The sequence below is a fragment of the Lepidochelys kempii genome, chromosome 3, assembly GCF_965140285.1.
Source record: "Lepidochelys kempii isolate rLepKem1 chromosome 3, rLepKem1.hap1, whole genome shotgun sequence".
NCBI lineage: Eukaryota > Metazoa > Chordata > Testudines > Cheloniidae > Lepidochelys > Lepidochelys kempii.
In genome coordinates, this window is record NC_136382.1 from 43,493,203 (window position 1) to 43,517,680 (window position 24,478).

General features: G+C 39.4%; 1 protein-coding gene across 2 annotated transcripts in view; it reads right to left on the reverse strand.

Annotated features, from left to right (window-relative positions):
• CSMD1 (CUB and Sushi multiple domains 1) overlaps positions 1-24,478 on the reverse strand; it is a 2,003,711-nt gene that overhangs the window by 413,731 nt on the left and 1,565,502 nt on the right. For both annotated transcript variants that reach the window (XM_073336216.2, XM_073336215.2), the window contains exons 22-23: positions 18,742-18,911; positions 3,657-3,813 (exon numbers count right to left, since the gene is read on the reverse strand). In XM_073336216.2, the coding sequence (XP_073192317.1) occupies positions 3,657-3,813; positions 18,742-18,911 (327 nt within the window). The remainder of the gene's footprint in view (positions 1-3,656; positions 3,814-18,741; positions 18,912-24,478) is intronic.

Genomic DNA, 24,478 nt, shown 5'->3' on the forward strand with positions numbered 1-24,478 from the left:
TTTTCAATTCTGGATATCACATTTTGGATCTTCAATCATTAAATGAGGACTTTGCATTCTTCATCTCTCAGAACAGCAGGGAACAACTGAATGTGACAGTGATAATTTGGGATAACTGTTTTCTGCCCAAAATCAAGATAAAGTGGGCTGCCTACAATGGGGGGAGAACATTGTCAAATGTATGAGGATTAGAAACTGACTGAAAAGGAAACAACCATATTATGGGACACAGGATCAGAGGAATATTTGTATTCAGCTCAATTCTCAACATGGAAATGAGCACTCATGAAGTCACAGCATGTGTTGAGTTTCCTCTGGTGACAGGAACACAACAGTGCAGTGGTCAGCCTCTGCAAGGAGACTACCCTGATTTTATTCAGATACTGGACTGTGTTACTTTTTATTTAAACTTGCAATCTATTAGCTTTAGCAGACAATTGTGTCTGCATCTTTTATTGTTATTCTGTGACATTAGTAAGATTCCGTTTTAATTTGAATGTTAATTTAAGGTTAAATACAGCTGACACAGCAGCATAGAACACTAGTACTTTACAATAGAATGACAAAGGCTTCCTAATGATTAGAAAACAGGAATGTTAAGTCCAGCTGTGGGAGCGCCTGAGGCTCCATCATCTTCCCTCCAAAACACCTACAGGTGTCTCAGCAAGGAAAGTTTTAATTGGGGAGAAAAAATCCAGGCAACTATAACAGAAATTAAAAAAAAAAAACCAACACTGATATTTTTGATCCAAACAAATAAAGGTGACAATAGAGTAAGTTGTGGCTATTCCATATGGCATTTTCAAGCTTATATCTTTGCACATTGATGTCTTCCACGCTTGGAAACTTAAAACAGCTGAAAAAGGCCTCTTACATTCCTTTCTAGTCCTTCCACTGCTGTTCAAAAAAATTCAGAGAAGAGACAAAGTAAAACTCTGGGATGTTTTGGTGAACTGTGTTTAAAAAAGATTAAAACAGTAACAGAGGGGGAAATATACACATCTTTGGATTAATTCTTGGGGCTAAAATAATCCATTAATTGTCCTGGCAGAAGAAACTTTTTTCTTCCCAACTTTCTGGCAGATAAAGGACACTTAAAAATATAACAATCTAAAGAAATTTAATTTATTGTTTGAGGGTAGATACTTGACACCAACCAGCCTCAGACTATGTTTTTGTTCTCCCTCACTGAAAGAAAAATTATCACAATCAATTCCTGTAATACCAATGTGGATGCCATTCTATACACTGTAACAGACATTCCCTCTCCCCCATTTCCACTCTTAGAAATCATAGAAATGTAGGGTTGAAAGGGACCTCATTTAATCTATCTCCTTGCACTGAGGGGCAGGCCCAAGTATACCTAGAGTATCCCTGAAAGGTGTTTGTCTAACCTGGACTTCAAAATCTCCGGTGATGAGGATTCCACAGCCTGCCTAGGTAACCTGTTCCAGTGCTTAACTAGTCTTACAGTTAGGAAGCTTTTCCTAATATCTAACCTAAATCCTTGCTTCCAATTAAGCGAATTACTTCTTGTCCTTTCCTTGGCAGACACAGAGAACAATCCCTACTTCCATTGTATATATGTTGGTTTCCATATAGTTATGTCTTAAAAAAAACAGAGAAAAAATGAGGCTGCTACTTTTTTTCTATCCCCAAACCCAGGCACTGCCAATTCTACAATGTTGCTAAACTGCTACCACGTTTGCTCTTGCAGGTCACAGCAGCCTTAGCCAATCAAGGCTAGGTTGAAATGCTAGTCTAATGTTTACTATCCATGTACTGTGGAGTACAAAGTCCTTCAGGATGACTGGTTGATAACAACTTGAGACTTTAGGAATCAGGATCTTCCCATTTATCTGACTCCTAGCTGGGATATACCACAGGTCCCTTCATTGTCCTATCAAACACTGAACCTCCATCCACCCTACTATATCTGTTCCTCCAGAATTATCTGTAGTTAGGAGAGAGACCACTACAAAATGTTAATCTTCAGTTACAACTCTTCTTGCCTTCCTTAGCCTTCCTATCTAACTGCTTTGACTGATACTTGAACTCCCCATATATTTAATGCCAAGATCTGCTCACATTCTGACTAGTACAAGGCATGATTGTATACTTACTTAGTCTATGGTTTTCTGTATCATTGTTTTGCTAATGAGATATTGAAAACTAAGATGAGCACCATTTCCCCCATTTTTCTGCTTTCATGGATCATTCAACTCACTGAATATGGTGTTTTTAATTTCAGCATCACATAAAGAGCCCCAGAATGTTAAAAAGCCAAAAAAAAGCATTTGCACAAGCACCAGAGTTGAGTTCAGTTTTGTTAATCATGTATTTTGGTTGTTCTAAAATCAGATGTTATCAATTGCTTCATTACTGCTCTTGCATATAGATGACTGAAAAAAGGACCACAAAGACGACATGCTAATGGCAGGTGATGTACTCTTTGTGGGCATCTAAAACTGAGCAATCAGATATAGATTAGATGGATTTATTTGGCACTAGATTTATTAAGTCAACAATTACCAGATCCCTTTAACAGTCTTATAGTAGTCACCAGTCTATTTTATTCACTTTACAGAAAAAACAAAAACAACTCAACAGAACTCTTGACCTTATAAAATTTCCACTCTTAGAAAATTTACGATAAAGTTCTATTGTATAGACAACAAGGGACCTCATACTCCCTTTTGCAACTGCACTTTCACCCACAGATGAGTGAAATCTACCAACATGAAATATTCCTTACTTTCTCCTAATACTGCAGAAGTTCCTCCCTATGGGTCCATGGAGTTCAAGTTTACTGCAATTGGAGGAAGCAGGACTATGGTGAAAGAAGACATGGGAGGGAAAGTGGCAAAGCTCTCTTGGATCTTCTGCCCCCAATCCATGAAGGAAGTCAGCACACATTCATATAAACTAAGGTTTATTCTCTCTGTATGCTGCAGGAGAGTTCTAAGAGAAGTAGCAGAGAGAGGAGACCATGCAAGCACAATTTCTGCAGTGGTCACTGGGAGTGGTGGAAGCTGGTGGGGGCAGGGTAGTGGAGAGGAGGCACAAGTAAACTTGCCTATAGGCCTCCTGCTTTCTGCTGATCTCATGAGATCCCTGGATTCTGAACAGGATCCCCATCTTTTTCTACAGGGTCAGAGGCAAACTGGGCACCCATGTGGTTAAGAATTCTTATGAGATTCATCAGTTTTCAGTTCATGGTATTACCTCTCCCTTACATGAGTTATTCTTGTTTATGAGACAATGAGGCCCAAAGTTCTTTTATTTTAAGCCCTAATTTTTTTCTTCCTACTTTTGGTTGCTCAGGTTAAATGCCCACTTTTAAAAAATCTGACTCATTTCTGCCAGAGTAAGACACTTTTTTTAATCAATCCCCACTTTTCTGTTCACCAAATGATAATACTTTCCTAACGTGCAAAGATTCAAAATATTGCTTTTATTTATGTACTTAAATTCCCCACCTACCCAGCTGTGTATGGAATTAAAATGCAATCTCAAACACTATAGAAACTAGGTACTAATGCTCCTCATTTTCTGAGAAACCATGTCAGCCAACTTGTATGGTTACATATCTCTCTTTAAAACACACACCCCTCCCTCACCCTCCAAAAACACATGTTTTTTTGTGAGCTACTTACTGGTGTATGTGAGCTGAAATCCTTGGTCAGTATCAGATCCATTGGTGTTAAATTCTATCCACAAATGGTTAGAGGTGCTATTCAGGATCATTCCCACCAGTTCATTTTTAGTGAAGACCCCCAGGGGACGAGAAGAACTGTCTTTTCCATCATACACCTTGTAAAAATCAAATCACAGCATGAAACTCTTTGTTATTTAATTTTCTAGTAATTGAATTAGTTTAATTTATTTTTAAACAATAGCTATGAAGCTGCTTCTAAGATAGATAGTCTTTTCTTACAACCATTTCCTAAACGATCTGTAATCTTGGGCACAGAAAAGACAATTTTTTCTTACATGTCTTTCTTAGTTTTGCATTCAGATGAAAGATAAAAATATTCCACTACACACACACACACACACACAAACATTTTGTGAGATTATCTAGAATGAAATTAATATTTATACATGGATCTACCCTCAGAGGTTTGATAACCTCATGGGTTTTTTCCCCCATAATCCACTTACAAAGGCTGGAAAGATTTGTGACATTTCAGTGAAGGATGTCTTTTCTAAAATCATTGTCTAAGGAGGGATGGGGTGAATCTTCTTCCACTCTGTTCCCTCATGTCTGAATGTATTAAAAGCCAGACTGAGGTACTGAAGCCAAGCTGTCACTTTTTATTTCAGACTCTGTGCCTGAGGTAATAATTTGATATCACATCAGAGAGATGCATGCTGCACTGTCCAAACAAACTACAGGGGAGTTGGTTTTTAATATGCACTATTCCAATGGGAAAAATCAACATTAACCACTATGCTTTTAAAATTGTTCAGTAAAAGAAATGTCCTTTTGATTGGCCATGAACACAGGACTGATATAAAGGGAACCTAGTATTGATTTGGGATTTTTTATGTTTTCTTCTATATTAAAAAAATTCAAGGCCACCAAGTCCCCAAATGGTCCCCTGTGGTATTTTTGAGGACACTAAATGAATTCAGTAAACTATTTTTTCTTAGTATTACATAAAGCATGTATACTTTCATTGAATTTATGCTTCCATGAAAGATGTATTCACTATGAGAATATTTGTACAGGATCCGTGAAAAAATGTGTTTCTACAGTAAGGTGACAACTCTATACATTTAGTTTCTAATGCACAATAAAAACTCTACCCCGATTACCCAGTTTTGCTGTGTTGCCTAATGTGACTGCAGCTGACCTGTATAATAATCCCTATTTGTGTTCCCCTTTCCTTAAACTCTGTCTATTCATCTGTGTATCCTTAGGCTGGTCTACACTGGGAATTTGCCCTGATTCCAGCCCTCAGTGGTCAGTCACCTGTTTAACTGCACCTCTGAAGACTGATAAGCTTAGACGACGTAAGTCATTATTTGCACCAGGATGGCATGTTACTGCTTGAAACCAAAACAAGATGCACTGGTGAAAATCTATTTATATTGTCTAAACTGGGGAGGTTGTACTCATGCAGCCACACTTGTGGCTGACTGCCGACAGCTGGAATTGGGAAAAATCCCCACTGTAGACAAGGCCTCATACCATGAGATCTTTGGGAATGAATGTCTGGAAAGTGCTTAGCTCATCATGAGCACCAACAAATTAATTAATATGGATATTGATTTCTGGACAGGTCTGTGAGATGAAAGCTGATTAACTTGATAAAAAACATATAGATGTAAAGAATGAACCTTCTGACCATAAAAGTAAAGAAGTATGTGGACAATGCATTATGCAGGGCTTTACCTGTGCAATATGTACAGCACATAGATGTGTATTAACCATAGCACTAATGAGAATTTCATAGCTTGCATCTTGGGCCCTACATGCAGACAGATCGCTGCACCCACACAGAGCCCCATTAAACTCCATGAGTTCCTGCTAGTGTGTCTGCCCTTGCAGGATTGGGACCAGGGGTAGTGTGCTGAGAATATCTCACAAGATGTGTCCAGCTCTTCATATAGTGGTGCTGTGCTGATCTGAACCAGGACAAACTACAGTTTTTTGGCATTTTAATTAAAAATTATGTTTCCGAAGATTGTAAATCTGTTGTGAAAACTGAATTCGTGTATAGAGGCACTGTGGGATTTATTTTAAAAATTTTGATCAAATACATTTTGCAATTTGTTGGGTTTGTAAAAGACAAAATATATTTTGCCTGGTTTTAGAAATCATGTAAATTACCTTTATTTAATGTCATGGGTACCACTTGCAATTAATATTAAAAGAAGAAAAGTGATCTTGTTATTAGTCTTTAAGAGAGAAAAAAAATTAGCTGCTATCTATTAACTCAATCATTTTTTCCACTATGGTTTTACAGCAGGTTTCTATGTATAGGATTATGGTAATCATAATGGCTTCATATAAAGAAAAGATAATACATTTAGTGAGACGTCCCCTCTGTGAAGGTCTCCTCCTTACCTTTTTATTAGAGATACTCTTATTACCACCACTGTGCTTTGGTATGATAAGATATATAGTACCAGCTTCCAAACTTCACTTTGACACACCTTGAATCACAATTGCATTAACTAAAACTGAGATGACTGGAAACAATGTAGAAAGAGCAGTAATAAAGCAACAGCTTATTTTACTTAAGTAATTTGTTCTATGGTTGCTATCATTAAATAGATGCTATCAACTAGTTGATAGTTCCTATTTTGCTTTTACCTCAGCGTTATTTGTGATCAACTCTTCAAAAATATAATGCATTTCTCTTTTGATCCTCATCATCATTTATTACTTTTCAGTAAACAAGTGTGTGCAAAAGTGGTTTAAAAAACAAATAAAAGAGACAGGTTTCAGAGTAACAGCCGTGTTAGTCTGTATTCGCAAAAAGAAAAGGACTACTTGTGGCACCTTAGAGACTAACCAATTTATTTGAGCATAAGCTTTCGTGAGCTACAGCTCACTTCATCGGATGCATACTGTGGAAAGTGTAGAAGATATTTTTATACACACAAAGCATGAAAAACTACCTCCCTCCACACCACTCTCCTGCTGGTAATAGCTTATATAAAGTGATCACCCTCCTTACAATGTGTATGATAATCAAGGTGGGCCATTTCCAGCACAAATCCAGGGTTTCACAAGAACGTCGGGGGGGGGGGTAGGAAAAAACAAGGGGAAATAGGTTACCTTGCATAATGACTTAGCCACTCCCCGTCTCTATTCAAGCCTAAGTTAATTGTATCCAATTTGCAAATGAATTCCAATTCAACAGTCTCTCGCTGGAGTCTGGATTTGACGTTTTTTTGTTGTAATATCGCAACTTTCATGTCTGTAATCGCGTGACTAGAGAGATTGACGTGTTCTCCGGCTGGTTTATGAATGTTATAATTCTTGACATCTGATTTGTGTCCATTTATTCTTTTACGTAGAGACTGTCCAGTTTGACCAATGTACATGGCAGAGGGGCATTGCTGGCACATGATGGCATATATCTCATTGGTGGATGTGCAGGTGAACGAGCCTCTGATAGTGTAGCTGATGTTATCAGGCCCTGTGATGGTGTCCCCTGAATGGATATGTGGGCACAGTTGGCAACGGGCTTTGTTGCAAGGATAGGTTCCTGGGTTAGTGGTTCTGTTGTGTGGTAAGAGACAGGATGATATCCTGGCCCCACAGAAGTAAATAGCAAAGCTGCTATTGACATCAATAAGCTCAGCATTTCATTTGTAGTTCCTACAGTGAAGAGTTTACAGTCTGCATTTTAGATATGACAAAATTAATGATGTTAAATTAATAGAGTGGGATTTAGAGGAAGAATGGATTAGAATTACAATAACAATTTCACCTAGTTATGTGGTTTAGGTATGTTCACATAACAGTTATTCTGTTTTTATTTTTTTTATTTGAATCCTCATCCTCTGCCCCCCAACCTACAATCATTGCCTTCCTTACGTTTTCAAACTTTGGCCCCATTGCGCAAACCTTCACCCACATGAAGGTTCCTTAATCACAAAAATAGGCCTGCTGAAATCAACAGTCCTGATTCTATATCCCTTATTCATGCCATTAGTACTTACTCAGGCAGGTAATTCTAATGATGTTAATCAATAATACCCTGGTAAATTGGTTTGTTTTGTTGTGAAACAATTAACTCCTATATCTAGCATAACTCCTACAATTATTAGTGACGCCAGTGGTAACGCTGGTCCCATTTTTTTCAAATGAAATATTTTTTCTTCAAAAAACAGGTATTAGTTAAAAGATTTTTTTCCCAGAAACGTTCTAATCTTTAAAAAAAAAAATGATTTCTTAAAATGGAAACTATTTTAAAAATTAGCATTTTTTTTAGTTTTCTCATTTGTTTTTCATTTTCCTTTTTGACTTTTTCATTGCCAATTTGAATTGGTCAGCTTAGTCACATAGAGGGCTTTTCATGAAATCTCATGTTTTCATTTTTGAATAGCAAAATGAAAAAAAAAAGTAATAATTTCAAAAATGCCTATTGAGCCAAAGGGAGTTTACACATTATGTTTCTGAAGCGTTGTGCCAAAATGATGGCTTTTTTGTTAGGTCTTACCCTATAGGAGGATGATTTTATTAAAATATATAAGTAGAAACCATAATTAAAAAAATAGATTTGTTCAAATACTGGGTTTAAACAATATACATATGTGTCTCTTTACAACCGTTGGGAAGTAGCTAGCGGAGATAATTGAATATGGGCTATAAAGCCAATATTACCAATGTTATAGCTTCTACTCCTGGGGGAATTCTATGCCATTGCACATGCACCAAATTCATAACCCCCCTGCAGATTTTATTTTTCTCTGCAGAATACAGATTCTGCTGGAGAGTTGCTGCAGTTACACCTTTTGCCCACCAGGGGCTGCTCTGATGACAGAAGAGAGGGAAGCCAATGGCTGAAGAAGGACAGGGAAGAGGCTGTGCTCCTCACAGCAGGGCCAGGAGAGGAGGCCTGGGACAGACAGAGCAGTGTACATGGGGTTGCTGGTGGGGGGGTCACATACTGGGGTTCAGAAGGGCTAGTACCAGGGGCAGACTGGGGCATGGGCTCAGGAGCTAGTGGGGTGAGAGCACTGATCTTAGGGCTGAATGGGATGTGGCATGCAGGGCCACAGTGGGACGGGGGTAGGGGGTGCAGGGCCACAGGGGATGGGTGGTAGGGAGCTTGTAGGGACACAGGGGAAGGGGAAAGGGGCTACAGGGACATAGGGTGATTGGGGCAGATGTGCCTGACTGAATGGGAGAAGCCAGGGGTCAGTCAGGGTCTGCATAGGGGAGGCTCCCCAACTCCCTAACAATCCTCCTGCTCCCTCCCCTCACCCACAAATAAAACCCTCTTCCATACCTCTCCCACCCCCACCCAACAATCTCCAGGCTCCTTCCCTCTCCCTCAGCTCCTCCATTACCCCTAAGTCCTTTGCACTGACTTCTGAGGGGTACTGGAAATACATTTCTGTATTGTAGTTTAAATGAATTACTTAAAGTTCTGTATTAATATGCCTAGTAAGGAATCTGTTTGTCCAAAAAAATAAAACTATGTCTTGAATCTATTTTCTTTTTTTGTCTGTATTGTTACAGACATACTTGCTGACAGGTATTTTGAAATAAATTACAAAAATAATTGAAACTGATTATATTGTATTATTTTGACAAATAAAATATGAAGAATTTTAAATACTGTGTGGAGAATTTTTACTTTTTTGGTGCAGAATTTTCCCAGGAATAAACTTTAAACTCCAGCTTTGATCAATATGGATTTTAAAGTCCTTACAAGCTGATGTCTGTTCTGTGACCTACATAAGTTATCTGGTGTTTGGAGTCCAATATTTAGTGGACAGCTTTCCATATTATAGAAAATACTGTCAATATTGGTCATTTTATTGGAAGTCTCTATTAAGAGCTCCATGCTAGGAGACCATAATGCCAAGGACCAACCCAAGAGAGAAACATCATACCGTTCAGGGCTGAGACATGTTTTCTGAGGCAGTGGAGGAAGCTTATACTTTTACTGTCCATTCTATGCTTAATTTGTGGGAAACAGCTGATACTCTGTCCTAAAATCGTCTTTCTGTGCCTAGGCTTTTCATGAGCATGTTCAATCCAACGTATTTAAAATCTCAGCTACCTTGAAAGGCATTTCCTAACCTACCAGTGAATTTAAGTGAATAACATTGAGCTCCTATAAAAATGCACTCTCTGCTTGTAGGGCAGGTGGAGTTTTCAAAAGAGACTAGTGATTTTTGGGTCCCTCCATTTTTTGGATACCCCACTCAAGTCACTTAAAGGATCCAGATTTTCAGAAAGTACTTAGCCTTTGAAAATCAGGTCCCTAAGGTACCTTCATTTGGGCCCCTGAAAACAAGGGGCAGGATGTTAGTGAATATTTAATGCTACGTGTGCTCTGCTTCATAGGAGTAAGCACTGAGTGTGAACTTTTTAAAGGTACTTGGGATTTGGGCACCTAGGCACTTCTGAAAACCCCACTTGACACGTATCAGCATCATTAGGCACCTAAATACCTTAAAAATCTGGCTTTAGATGCCTATCTGCATCTTTAGGCATGTAAATACCTTTACATATCTGTCCCTAAGAGCCTTACATCTGAATCTCATGCCTTTTGTCACACCATGTCCTCAACAACCTCATATTTTTAACATAAATCATCCTGCTTCGAAAGTGATGGTGAATTGATTGGGAGATGCCCTGGTGTCATTCAGCCTTGAAAAATCCTCTCCCTTCAAGTGACTAGACATTATTTATGACCATTGATTTAAACGGCTTCTGCAAGTGTCCGAGTGGCAATAGAAGTGGAAGCACAAAAAACAATCTATAGGGACAAGATGAGGGAATGTTTAAGTAGCCTAAATCATGACTGGATTCCTCAAGTGCCATTTCTCAGTACCTATGGATTGTTCACAGCCAGCACAAAAGGATATTTTGGTTAGACTCTCTTAACATAATGGACAATTTTCTTATTCTTACCTCTACAAACAATAGAAGATGAGGGATTGGTAAACTCTGAAATTGTATGGACTATCCCAGTTTGATGATCTCTAGGTGTGGAGTGATAAGATTCTAGTCCCCCTGAAAACAACAAAGCCAGTCCCCCAAAAAGGGGTAAAGATCATGCACATGTCACCATAATGGGTCTCAATCAAGGCCTCAGAATGACTGCTTGAAGGTGGGCTTAACCATTGTTTGTATGTCCTTAGGAATCCCTGATATCTGCAACCAAGAAGCATGGCAATGTATGTTGCCATGGACCTCACTGCTATGTCCAAGGCATACAGTAACTGCCTGAAAGTAAATCCACACTACCAGCTGATTTTCAGCAATTATAGATTTGAGCTCTTCCCTGCTGTCTTGAGGGAGCTTATCCAAAATGTCTGATATTTTATGCCAATTCAGGTAGTCATTTGCCGTTAACAAGGTCTAATAATTAGAGATATGTAAAGTGAAGACTTGCTGAGTAGAAAATTTTCCTTCCAAAGAAATCTGGACATTTTGTTTTTTTGTCTCTGGGTGCTGTTTTCAGCAGCCCTTGTTGCCTGATCCCTTTCTAGGGAACCTGGGACTGGATGGGTATAAAAATAATCAAATCTAGATGAAGGTTACCTGGTAGCATCTGTGCACTTTTTTTGGAGGCTGGTGCAATAGATGCCGGTGTCTGCCAGATATATCTTGCTGTCTCCAGTAAACCATTGTTAATTGGCACAGCCAAACAACTAGGCAATAATATATGTAAGGTATTTAAGAGTTTGTGATTTTTCCTGTGTCACCTTCTCAGGTATTTAACATGTGGTGGAAAAGATCCTGAAATATTTGTCTGTCTTCAGACTGAGATAGTGTTACAGGCACTACAGCTTTGTCCAGAGAAGATAAGGAGATACCTGTCAGAATTTTCTACCTATTAGTCTGAGGTTGCTTTTAATCTGATACCTACTCTTGTTGCTCGATGTGGGAGAGCACCACCTATGTCCTATGAGCTATTTGAGCTATTGAAGGGGAGGTGAATCTCATCCTCAAATGGGCAACAGATAAAATTATTCTGTCAGGCTGCATGCCCCAATGGCCCCATAGTGTCAGAACTGGGACGGGAATGAGAACTGGGGCCTACGGGGTACATACCATGGGGCATGCATCCTTAGAACCTCTAGACCTGTGATACCAGGAACTTCTCTCTCTCTCAGAGCCAAAAGATCATAGGAATGGGACATCGGAAAGTAGGCAGTGGACACCTTCCTGAGGCATTCAGAAGCTTATGAAAAAAAGTGTAGGTTACTTACCTTGTTCGGGAACTGGAGTTCTTTGAGATATTTGTCTTTATATGCTCCACTTTAGGTGCACATGCAACCCATGTCCTTTAGTCAGAGACTTTTGGTAGCAGTGCCCATTTACTCCAAATATGCACCCTAACTACCCTCAGGCCATGTACCAAGGGTATGTAGGGCAGTGTTGGACAAACCACCCTCAGTTTCTTCTCCACCACAAATTCCTGTCAAGATGAGACTCTGAAGCAAAGGGGAAGGAGGGCAAGTAGTGGAGTACTCCTAGGGGCAAACATCTCAAGGAACTCATGTTACTATACAAGGTAAGTAACTTCTCCTTCTTCTTCAAGTAATGTTCCAAAGGGTGAGCCACTTCGAGATTCCCAATCAATATGCTTGAAGATGGCTGCTTAGGAGCTCGGTCTAAGACTTTTTGAAGAACGGCATTTCCAAAAGCAGCATCTTTGTGTGTGCTCATATAATAGCTCTACAAATTTCTTCAATTGGAACATTTTTCAACAGCACTACAGAAGTAGACAATTATCTAGTAAAATGAGCTATTAGTTCTAGGAAGGTGTAATGCTGTATGATTGAAACATAACTATTTATATCATTAATATTGTTGCTGTTAGACAATTGCAACAAATCTTGTACAAAGTATATCATGTAAGGTGTTAATGAATAGGTTATAATTTGCTGAGTATGATTACCCTGTTTGTATGTATGTATAATCTTTGTATCTAAAGTTATGAATATTGACTATGTGCCAGTATTTCAGATGTTTGCTCCTGGGTTAACAGGCACAAGGTAGTTTACATCCAGGCTAGCCAGCACACTGTGAACGGATAATGCAATTTGATGGCCCATTAAAGAACATAATGGCCATACAAGAAGCTTGTCCCCACCCAGTGAGCCTTCCTGTGGATGCTTTAACCAGAATATGAGTAATGGCTGCTCCTATGAGTCATCAGATCATGCAAGGGGCATGTGACTAGCTCATGTGACCCTGGACACCATCTTGTGCCTGTAATTTCCCACAAACTAAGACTGAGAGCAACCCCTCCACATGGAAGTAGATATAAAAAATCCTGGAAACATCTCCATTTTGCCTATTTCCTGCTCTGATCTCTGGACAATGGACTTCCAGTAAAAGAAGCATTCCAATCAATGGACTGAAGACCCCTTCCAATCTTTTGGAAATTACCAGAGACTTTACAAGCTAGCAGTCTGTAACATCATTGCTACAAACCTGATATAAGAACATAGCCAACATAGCCTTTTTTGTATATATGTGATATATTTGACCATTTTTAACTCTCTTCTCTTATAAATAAACCCTTTAGATATTAGATTGGCAATGGCGTGATTATTGGGTAAGATCTGAGATATCTATTGACCTGGTTGTGGGCTGATCTCTTGGGATCAGAAGGACCCTTGGTTTGATTAAACTGGTTTTCAATAACCACTCATCATAAAGTCTAGTGTCTGAGCGGTGAAATAAGTGCTCAAATGCCCAAGGAGACTGCATTTTTGACTTCTTGCTAACTAGTATAGTGAGACAGAATTTTACTTTTGTTACTGGCTTGGTGTATTTCATGGTAGAATAACCACCACTTTGGGGTGAGTCTGCCCTATTTCTCACCAGTTTGTCCTGAATCTGTTATTCTCAGCTGTGACCCACTGAGGCACAGTGACCAATGGAATCAAGTGAGAAAGGTGCTCCACAATGGGTTGGAGGAAATGGGTAAAACAATGCAGCTGATGATCCAGATGGTGGGACAGTTCACAACCCTGATCGAATCATCAAAATGAGTGTTTGCTCAAAGTCAAAGGCTACACTGCTGTTACCGTGAAGGCTGGAGATTTTTTCTTAAATGGCAGCCCTCTCTTAAGGACTTTTATTCTTTGACAGGCCAGAAACTGAGCAGGATGGGACCTTTGTGCTGTCTGTAGTCAAATAATTTTTCTCTTGTTTGCAGAGATATAGATTCCCACTGAGCAAAGCATGGCCCTTGAATCCTTCAAGAAGTGTAAGGATTTGTCTGTAGATTCACTAAACTGCTTTATTCCATTGAAGGGGAAGTCCTCACCAGTGTTTTGAACTTCTCTCAGGATTCCAAAGGCTTTAGGCCAGGAAGCATGGTGCATAATGACTGGCTGTTCTTCAAATCAGCTGCCCTTTGGAGAGGATATCCCCAAACTTCTCTGGTTGATCCAGTAGTATGTGGTCAATAAAGGAACTGACCAATTTGGTAGCCTAAGTCCGAAGTCTACACAGCTGTTTTAAACACCATAGCATGAGCCTGAGTCTCTGGCCTCTGAGACTCCCTGCTCTGGGTTTAAAATTCAGAGTAGACATATACCAGGTCCTGAGCTACCCTTTGAGGGAGTGAGATGGGGTGATCTTTTCCTCCCCCTGGTAGGACCAGAAGCAGGCCTCATAGAATGAACTAACAGAAAAAATATGAGGTGAATCTCTGTAATTTTCTCTGTTCTTTTTGACAAGGAATGACAGACAGAGCCATTCTTTGGGATGTGCCCTTCCCCAAGGCAAAAAGACATCTTAGGTGACCATTGTTAAGCAACATAGCCACTTCACACAAAGGGGAGTTCTTGAAGTTGGAAGACTTCAGTTTATTCACAGCAATAATGCCCATAACTACAAAAAAAAAGATTCCGTCACATTAAGAGAATATTTTTGTTCTTGTTTGTTGTTGTTTTGCCAGTGGGCAACCCTACATTATTATACACTAACACAAACTTCAATAACTCCGTACAAATAAGGCTAGTTGTTTTGCTCAGTATCCAGGGACATGGGCACTGCAGGCTTCCATTTTGCAGCTACAGGTGGTAAGAAAGAACAAAAGGGCTGTTGGGCCTGCTCTGCCCTTTATGCCCTTGAAGAGGTAGGGGAAGGACAGGAGGACACTCTGGGTGCAGGACATCTGCAGACACTGCTGGCCAAAAGAATCCAATCTCATGTACCTGGGGTCACATGGGCACCAGAAGTGGAAAACATATGGACAGTCACTGAAAGAAGATTATTAAATTGCAATAGGCCACTTGTATCTCTAAAAGTAGAGCTGAGTGGAGAAAGGCAATTTAGTTTCTTCTCAGGAGTTACACTATGGGAGGATAGTCTTAGGCATCGATTTCCACATGTGATGGGGCAGCTTCCCTAAAAACAGTTTAACCAACCGGAGGAGGATTCCCCTTGCAACAGCTCCTTTGACCCTGGCACAAAAAACATGCTTCTGGCAAATGGAGGCATCATCAAGTCAGCCTTATTTCCTAATGATTCTGCATTGCCAGAAGGACACGGCCTTAGAATTTATTGGCAGCCAGCACCCAAATTACCGAAGAACCATGGGATGAAAAGCTTAAAGCTATCTTTGCACCCTACCTCCTAAACTGGGCTGAATGCAGCAGTTGCAGCCTAGGATCTGGGTCTTAGATACCAGTAAGGGTTCAGTAAGGGATTAGCCAACAGAGACTACACTGAGGACCCATGCATCCTACATGTTCCCTGTTCCCAGTCTTCTATATTCACTTTTCAGGCAGTACTTGGCCCTCTCTAGATCGTCCAGCATAGGGTGAGGTTGTGGCCATTTCCTACACTCCCACACCTCCAACCTACCTTACACACAGAAGAGTGGGTTTTCTACCAGCAGGTTCCCAGCTTCCTGATTTCTGTCATCAGAGTCCAACATACATTTGGGGAAAATTTTGCTCTATAATTCAAAATATCATTTTGGTGTTTATTAAACAAATCCTTTTCTTGACAGAGATACAAGTTTCTCCCTTTGGAAAAGTGGGAAACATTGACACACCCTCCCATTCCTCTTTTCTAATATCTCCTATTTCCCTTATATCCCTCAATATCTATACTATATTTTGTAGAGCATATATAGGACCCAATTTTGATTTCCTTATTCACATGAGTAGCCTCATTCACATCAATAGGAAACCACACATGAGTAAGGCAATTACATTTTGACCCTTTTATCATTAAATCAATTGAACTATTTGTGGGGTAACCAACTATTCAGTGAGAGTTACAATAGCACCGCCAGGCCACAAAAGTAAACAGTTATTACTATCATCGAAACTAGAACATAATCATGAAAGTTAAAACTTGGAAGTTTTATAACCAAACTCAGTTATGTGATCACTGCAAGCACTGTCCAATGTTGAGAAGTCAGAAACATAAATATGAAGTAGTAATTTAGGATATGCCAGATAATTTAGATCAGTTATGTGTTTTTTCTGCCTTGTAAAATATGAGAGTTATTTTTAAAAAGTGGGGGCGTGAGTGCAGAAAAAACTATGCCCATAGGTGCATTAAAAATATGAAAGTAGATTTTCAAAGTGTGTATAAATCAAGTATTATTTCTCAATGGGACTATTTAGAGAGGTAAGAAAGGCAAAACAGGCCTTCTGTAATCATAGGTCTGCGTCTTTGTTGCAACAGTATTACAGTTACAGTCTTGTAGTTGTAGGTCTTGGTGGAGCCCTGGGCATAGCCAAAAGGGTGAATGAAAGTAGGCCTGGCCTTGGCAGAGTAGTAACACATTAGGTGTCAGCTAACCAAGTAAGCACATTCCTGACGTGAGAGGATAGTACCAGAACACCCAGAGTTTTCAAGTAGCTGTGTAAACAAATTCCACAAGAGATGGTACAAGAACACACTTACCCCTCATAAGATAAGGAGGGGATGATAGGGTAATGGATGAAAATGTTTTGTTCAAACTAGCAGATTCAAGGATGGTAGCAACATATGGAATGTAATATGTAACTTGTCTGTATCAATGTATAAAAGTAGAAGTCATAGGAGGGGCATCTTTGTGCAAGTCTAGGGGACAGCTTCGTGGTGTGCTGATTGAATTGGTACCATTGTCGCGAGCATACATGTGTTAGTGAATCTGTAACCATTGAGCCTGGACAATAGTACCGTGCTTTATCGACAATAAACCTGACCAAGTGCCTTCATCACCAAACCTGTGGTCTTTCTTTATGAACACCAGCAAGGTCTGCGGAATCTGCCAGCTGCACTCTCTGCTAGTGCAGCTAACACTGAAGCTCAAGGAACAGCAGCACTTAGCAGTCTTAACAACACTTCGCAGCACTAACAACGGTAGTATAGCTCTTCTATTCTCAAATGAGCAACAAAAATACTTTTAAATTAAATTAACATTGTGAAATACATTTATTCATGTATGAATGTCAGTGCTTCATGGAATTTTCAGAAGCCTTTACGAAACTTTGAGCACTGATAACTTCCAGTGATCTGCCATACACATCCATCCATCTCCTCACTGGTTATCCCCTACGATGACCTTCCACCATTCTTTCAAGAACTTTCTCGAAATTATTTCCAACCTCTACACCTAATATGACCAAAGCACATAATTTTATATCTTTGATTTCCAACATCAGGGTCTACTTCTCTCCAATAATATTTCTAAGATAAGCATTCATCTTTGATTCCATCCAGGAGATAGACAAGAGTCTTCAGCAGCACCACATTTCAACTGTTCAGTTTTCTTCTTTTCTGAAGTATTAACGTCCCATGATTCACATCCATAAATCTCTACAGTAAAAAATAAGGCTTTTCACTAGACACACCTTCGTACATTTTGAGATGCCATGTTTTTTCCACATTTTCTTAAGGAAGTCAAAAGCTGAGCGAGCCATCCCTAGTCATCTTCTGATTTCTTTGGAATAGCCTTGTTGGTTGGATATATACGATCTGAGACAATTAAATTTATTTACTTATACAGCTTGTCTGTTAATCATGATGTTGTCTTGCATCTTGCTTTTGCTAGTATCAGTGTAAATACATTTTGATTTCATCACATTCAGGAGCAGCTCATATTCTACACTAACTGTTTTTACATACTCCAACATTTGTTGCATTGCATCTGCGGTTGCAGCAAAGAATGTTGTGTTATCAGCAGATCTGACGTCGATGGAAATCCCAGCTCCTTTATCAAAACATTCCAAAGCTTGTCTCATAATAAATTAGGTATATACGTTAAAGAGGCTTGGGGCAGAATACATCCTCGTTTCACATCCTGCCCAATTCTGCCTACTACTGTTCACACTGTGATCTGCTGGTGGTGGTAGAGATTTGTGATGAGTTCAATGAGGTGCTTTGAAATCCCCATACCAGCCAGTATCCTCAAAAGTTAGTCATGTTGGATGGTATCAAACACTTCTGTGTAGTCAATAAAGCACATGATCAATGGGTGATTATACTCATCACATTTTTCAATGATGAGATGGATATTTGTGATTTGGTCATGACTTAATTAATATTATTGCACAGGTTAAAAAAAGTTGAAAAGCAAAACCTTAAGGATAAAAGGGCCATCCAGAATCAGATACTGCCCTCACAAAGTACTCACAACTCTGCGGATATAAACAACATGTTCATTGTGGATAGAAATCAATTTCTTAAATTATTCAGGTTCATACTTTAGGTTTTCTTTTCATCATTATAATAGCATGATATTTCTACTTGGTGTATTGCAATCTTAATGCAGTTCCCTATTGCATTTGCATTTAATATAAAGAAAGGTGATGCCAGTCAGCTATGGGTTATATGTAGCAAAATATAATATATTTTATGTGTATATATATACACACACACATAAATCACAGCTGACTGGCATCACCTTTCTTTATAATTGAATACAAATGAAATAGTGAATTATTTTTTTATTGTATGTATGTATGTATATATAAAATTTCATTCTCTATTTCATTTGCATATATAGACACACACACCAATTTCTCATGTAAAGTGAAGGGTAGCAGACAATGAAACAGATTTTATTTTACCTTAGCAATATCTCCTTCATGCAGTTGAAAGGTCCTGGCTCTAAGATGGATCCCTTTACCAGCCTCTGTTTCAATTTTATAGATGCATTCGTGGTTGTTGTCATAGTTAGATGGAAAATTTGGAGACAGCAATGTTCCTTCATTTCCAGAGACACTTGCTCCACATTCAGCTAAAGGAAATAGGCACATTAAAAATAAATTAAAAAGGTGGATTATCCATTTCAAGAATATAAAATAATAATTATATTCAAACTAACACTAAGTCTCTTTTATAATACTTAAGTAATAGAGACTATCTGAGAGAAATATGTTGCTGCTGTACTTTATCTTCGATTGACAAACTACCAAAACAACGACCATAAAACAATGACCACATGCTTCGCTTTTAGACTAAGGGAGATTCAGGTTACCTTGGTCTAGTCCCCTTAGCCTTCAACATCCCTTTTAGTTCTCTCATCAGACGGACCTCCACCACAAGCTGGGAGGGCTGATCACACAGAAATTAAATGTTTTGTTGAAGCACATCTGACAGCTGTTCTGGTCTTAGGCAGAAATAAGGGGAGCACTGATCACATTGACTCCCTATTTTACCTGATAAAAAATACTAGACAAAATGGAGAGTCAAGTCCTAAGGTAAAAAACAAAAATCTGACAGTATAATAGCTATTGGAACAGTTTCTTCCATCAGCAATAAAGAAGCTGCTGACATCTGCCAAAGATGAAATCAACAGCTACCCTCCTTCACAAGCGAAGAGTGGATGAGGCCTTCTCCCAGCAGTTTGGAGGGTGGACAGAAAAGACATCCCCTTCCCTCTCAGCGGTAAAGAGAGTCGTTTTATTGCCTGTCTGGAAAGGAAGGTGTGCAGCATGAAGCAAAGGGTTAGGCTGTGGACTTAGCTTGTTTTCTGATTGAAGGGTAACAAAAGTATATCAAGAATGCAAAATAGATATGCTAGGTCACAAGTGATAGCTTCAAAACTCAGGACTTAAGCAAAGAAGAAAAGAATGAAATACTATTTTAAAATCTAAATATTAGCAGCTTTGGAAAAAAATACAGAACTATATTTACCTGTTCTGAACTATAGTCACAAACTGGTAGGTAGATACTACAGGACGTTTAAATATATATATATAACTTATATTGGACTGAATAATAAGACTTAAAGATCAGGCAAAAAATAAAATACAGTGTATTGTTCTGGGAACATGCTCATGGAGAAATGCCTATATTATATCTATATATAGAAAATCAATTGCAAAAAGACTGACTCCAAAACCAAGTATAACGTGGCCTTGACAGATACTATCAACTTTAGATGTTTCTGGCTCCTGAAAAACGTAAAGAATATTGCAGTTTTTGTTTTTAAATTCCTCCGCTATAATTGATTTCATTATAGATTCCCAATGATTACAAGAAGAAGAAAGAGAAGACACTGATGGTCTTACATAGAAGTCTTGATCCTGCTCTCCATTTGAGATCCGTTTAGACAGTATGAAGAAGGGAAGCATCAGGGAGCTGGTTGTGACTCCTTGATTCAGGGCCATCCCACCGTGGCATAAGTTAGAGGTCAGTCCTGACTTGTGAAGGATCAAAAGTAGTGAAGTTCTACCTCACCATGCCTCCTCCCCTCCTCATCCTGCCCAGATGTTGCACTGTCTTTCCCCTTATATTTAGGGTGAGGGGGACAGAAGGTAGAGTAGGTAGCCACCTCCACCAGCAGATAGCTTTCCTATCAGGGGGATTCTCCCACGGATATATCCAGCCAAACTTAAGGCCACTTTTCCCTGCATATATGACACAAAGATGTTTTAGTAGACTGGAGAATCTGCCACTGAGTCAATAGTCATATATATATATATATTTTATATCTTAGATAAATTCCACAAGCCAAGTCAGGGGCAAGATATCTTCCCCTAACAAAAGACCTATCACATATACAAGAGATATTATACATGGTCATAGATATGCTAATTTAACCTACTGAATCTATGAAAGGAATTAAGTATATAAAATCAATTCTACTCAGTGCCATTATTACAGTCAGTAGATGCAAAGCCTACAGTGCTGACACAAATATAATTGGATATATTTCTGTATTTATCATTTTATTTAACATTATGAAAATTTCATTTAAATTAGTACGTATCCAGTGAAGAACCACTGCAGATGGCATCTGTCTGTAAATAATTAACAAAAGTTCTGGCAGTAGACTTAGGAAATCTTATCTCACGTAGAAAGTTCAGATATCCTATACAAACTTTTCCACAAAGAGGGGTCTGCTCAGATAAAGATCAATATGAAAATACTCCTTGAGGAATACATATATCTTTGTTTCCTTAGGCCCAGTTCACGTTGCTTCTCTATCTTCCTCAAAGAACTAAAACTCATTGGCTGTAAAGTACTTTTTAAAAAATAATATTCTTTCAGTAATCAAATGAGAACCAGGAGGACATACACAATACCAGTAGGTATTACAAACAAAACAGGTATAGCCCCACAGTATTAATATCTGTGAAGTAATATAAAATTAACATTGAACTAAGCTGGAAAAGCAAAAACAAATGTGAACCTATTAAATATGCTTCCCAATTAGGAAGATGAATTGTATAGAGAATTATTATTTTAATGGGGAAGAAACTATGATCATTATTATTTCTTAGTGGCCACAGTGTACAAGGGGCTTTATTGAAGATATATCTAGACACAATTCCTACCCCAAAGAGTTTACAGTCTAAAGGTAGACATGATGACAACTAAGAGCTAGAAACAATAGATGGAGAAGTAGAAGGATTGTTGATGAGGATTCAAAAATAAGTTCACCAAGTTATTATGACCCCTTTGTTTTCCAAAATATGTTCCATAATATTTACAACCATCCTCTCTTCCCTGACCCCTCTAATTTACTAAAATCACAGTCTAGGAAACAGTTCCCCTTAACCAGATCCCACACCATCATCAACATAGAATCATAGAATCATAGAATATCAGGGTTGGAAGGGACCCCAGAAGGTCATCTAGTCCAACCCCCTGCTCAAAGCAGGACCAATTCCCAGTTAAATCATCCCAGCCAGGGCTTTGTCAAGCCTGACCTTAAAAACCTCTAAGGAAGGAGATTCTACCACCTCCCTAGGTAATGCATTCCAGTGTTTCACCACCCTCTTAGTGAAAAAGTTTTTCCTAATATCCAATCTAAACCTCCCCCACTGCAACTTGAGACCATTACTCCTCGTTCTGTCATCTGCTACCATTGAGAACAGTCTAGAGCCATCCTCTTTGGAACCCCCTTTCGGGTAGTTGAAAGCAGCTATCAAATCCCCCCTCATTCTTCTCTTCTGCAGGCTAAACAATCCCAGCTCCCTCAGCCTCTCCTCATAAGTCATGTGTTCTAGACCCCTAATCATTTTTGTTGCCCTTCGCTGGACTCTCTCCAATTTATCCACATCCTTCTTGTAGTGTGGGGCCCAAAACTGGACACAGTACTCCAGATGAGGCCTCACCAATGTCGAATAGAGGGGAACGATCACGTCCCTCGATCTGCTCGCTATGCCCCTACTTATACAGCCCAAAATGCCATTGGCCTTCTTGGCAACAAGGGCACACTGCTGACTCATATCCAGCTTCTCGTCCACTGTCACCCTTTGGTCCTTTTCCGCAGAACTGCTGCCTAGCCATTCGGTCCCTAGTCTGTAGCGGTGCATTGGATTCTTCCGTCCTAAGTGCAGGACCCTGCACTTATCCTTATTGAACCTCATCAGATTTCTTTTGGCCCAATCCTCCAGTTTGTCTAGGTCCGTCTGTATCCTATCCCTCCCCTCCAGCGTATCTACCACTCCTCCCAGTTTAGTATCATCCGCAAATTTGCTGAGAGTGCAATCCACACCATCCTCCAGATCATTTATGAAGATATTGAACAAAACCGGCCCAGGACTGACCCTTGGGGCACTCCACTTGATACCGGCTGCCAACTAGACATGGAGCCATTGATCATTACCCGTTGAGCCCGACAATCTAGCCAGCTTTCTACCCACCTTATAGTGCAGAGGCATGGAAAATTGCAGAGGCATTGTCTTCTTGCCAATTGAGTGCCACCTGAATTACTGTTTAGCAAGGTACTTAACGTGGTTTGGGTGTATATTCAGTTTATGTCCACCACTGACAATCTTATTGTGCCACCAAAACTTTTGACACCCACGTGATTGTCAGCTGTGTAGTGGCATTGCTTGGTACACAAACTTTGGAATTCATTGGTCTTCCATTCTAATCATGTGTCTATCACAGTTCAAGGCAACTGCACCTGTATTATCCCCCAGTGATCCAGCAGGAGGAACCCATCCTCATGCTTCCAGCTGCCCAGTTCTTGCCTCTCTTGGATGAAGAGACATGTATTAACCCCTTCCAACTGAGGTATTTCCAGGCTGAAGAGTTCCCAGCCTACCCTATGATATTCCGAGCAAAAGTCAGGCTGCCTAAGGAGGCTGTTTTCCCTTCTTTTCAGAGATGGCACAGTGTAATTTTCAGTTAAGCTACCACACAGCTATTTCTAAGCAAGCAAATTTTACTCTTAAGGTACAAGAAATAGAGAGGAATAATTAAAAAAAGTAAAAGAAAACACACATGTGAGATCACCCAAACTCCAACATGGGTTCTAGTTGATGATTAGCAGTTTTTCCTGTGGTCACAAGTTCATCACAACTTCAGTTAAAAACAAGCAGCCTCATGAATCAGAGAGCCATTCATTTATCCAGTTTGGCTCTTCGAATAGGTCATCAGCAAGACAATGGGTCCACACTCCAGAGTGAAGCTTCAAAGAAGCTGATAACCAGAGGAATTATATTAGCATACCCAATCCTTCTAGAGATTTCCTGGGAAATTCACTTAATTTTAAAAGTTCACGATTTCAAAAACCTCTTTAAAGTTCCTAACATTTTGCCAAGATTGCATTCATTCTTTCTTCCTCCTAAAGAAGTTCTATACAATCCTAAAATGGTACACAATCATTTTCAATACAATGGACTCCCAAAATACTTAAAATTAATTCCGCAAGGTTTAACTTAATTCTTAAGGTTTGTCCAGGATATTGTCACAACTGCAACAATGTCCATATCAAGAAAGCCGCTGAAACCAAACCCATGCTGACTGAGACAGTTGTTGGATTAGGCTTTGAATATCCTCCTTTCTGATCTTGTCCTGACTTTTGAGATGGAGCATCTGAGGAAGGCAACAGGAACTGAAAATGTCAGTCTGGTGTTCTTCAGCTTTCCTAAGCACCCATGTTTCACTTCCATACAATAGAGTTGTCATAACCATGATTTTTTAGATCCTCTGCTACCTGAAAAGTTTGATATCATGATGTCCCCACAGAGGCTGATGAAAGGCTTGAAACATGACAGCAGCTGCTGCTTATACAAGTGTCTGCATCTTTATAGCATCCTCCAGTACTGTCTAAGATTCTGTCCGAATATTTCACAACTGCCATCTGCTCGATGTCCTATCTAGATAGGTTAATACTAAAATGGTTGTAATCTGGAGCTGGAGGCTGCTTGATAGTAATGGCCAAGGATTTAGTTTAATCCAGATTACTAACCAGACCAATGCGTGATGCTTCTTGCCTGACAAAATCAGCCATGAGCTGTAGCGCTTCACCAAACTGATCCAAGAAGACGAAGTCACTGGCGTATTCAAGAATTCAAAGCAGAATGGTGTTCAGCTCAATGACACCAACAGGTACCTCTTCAA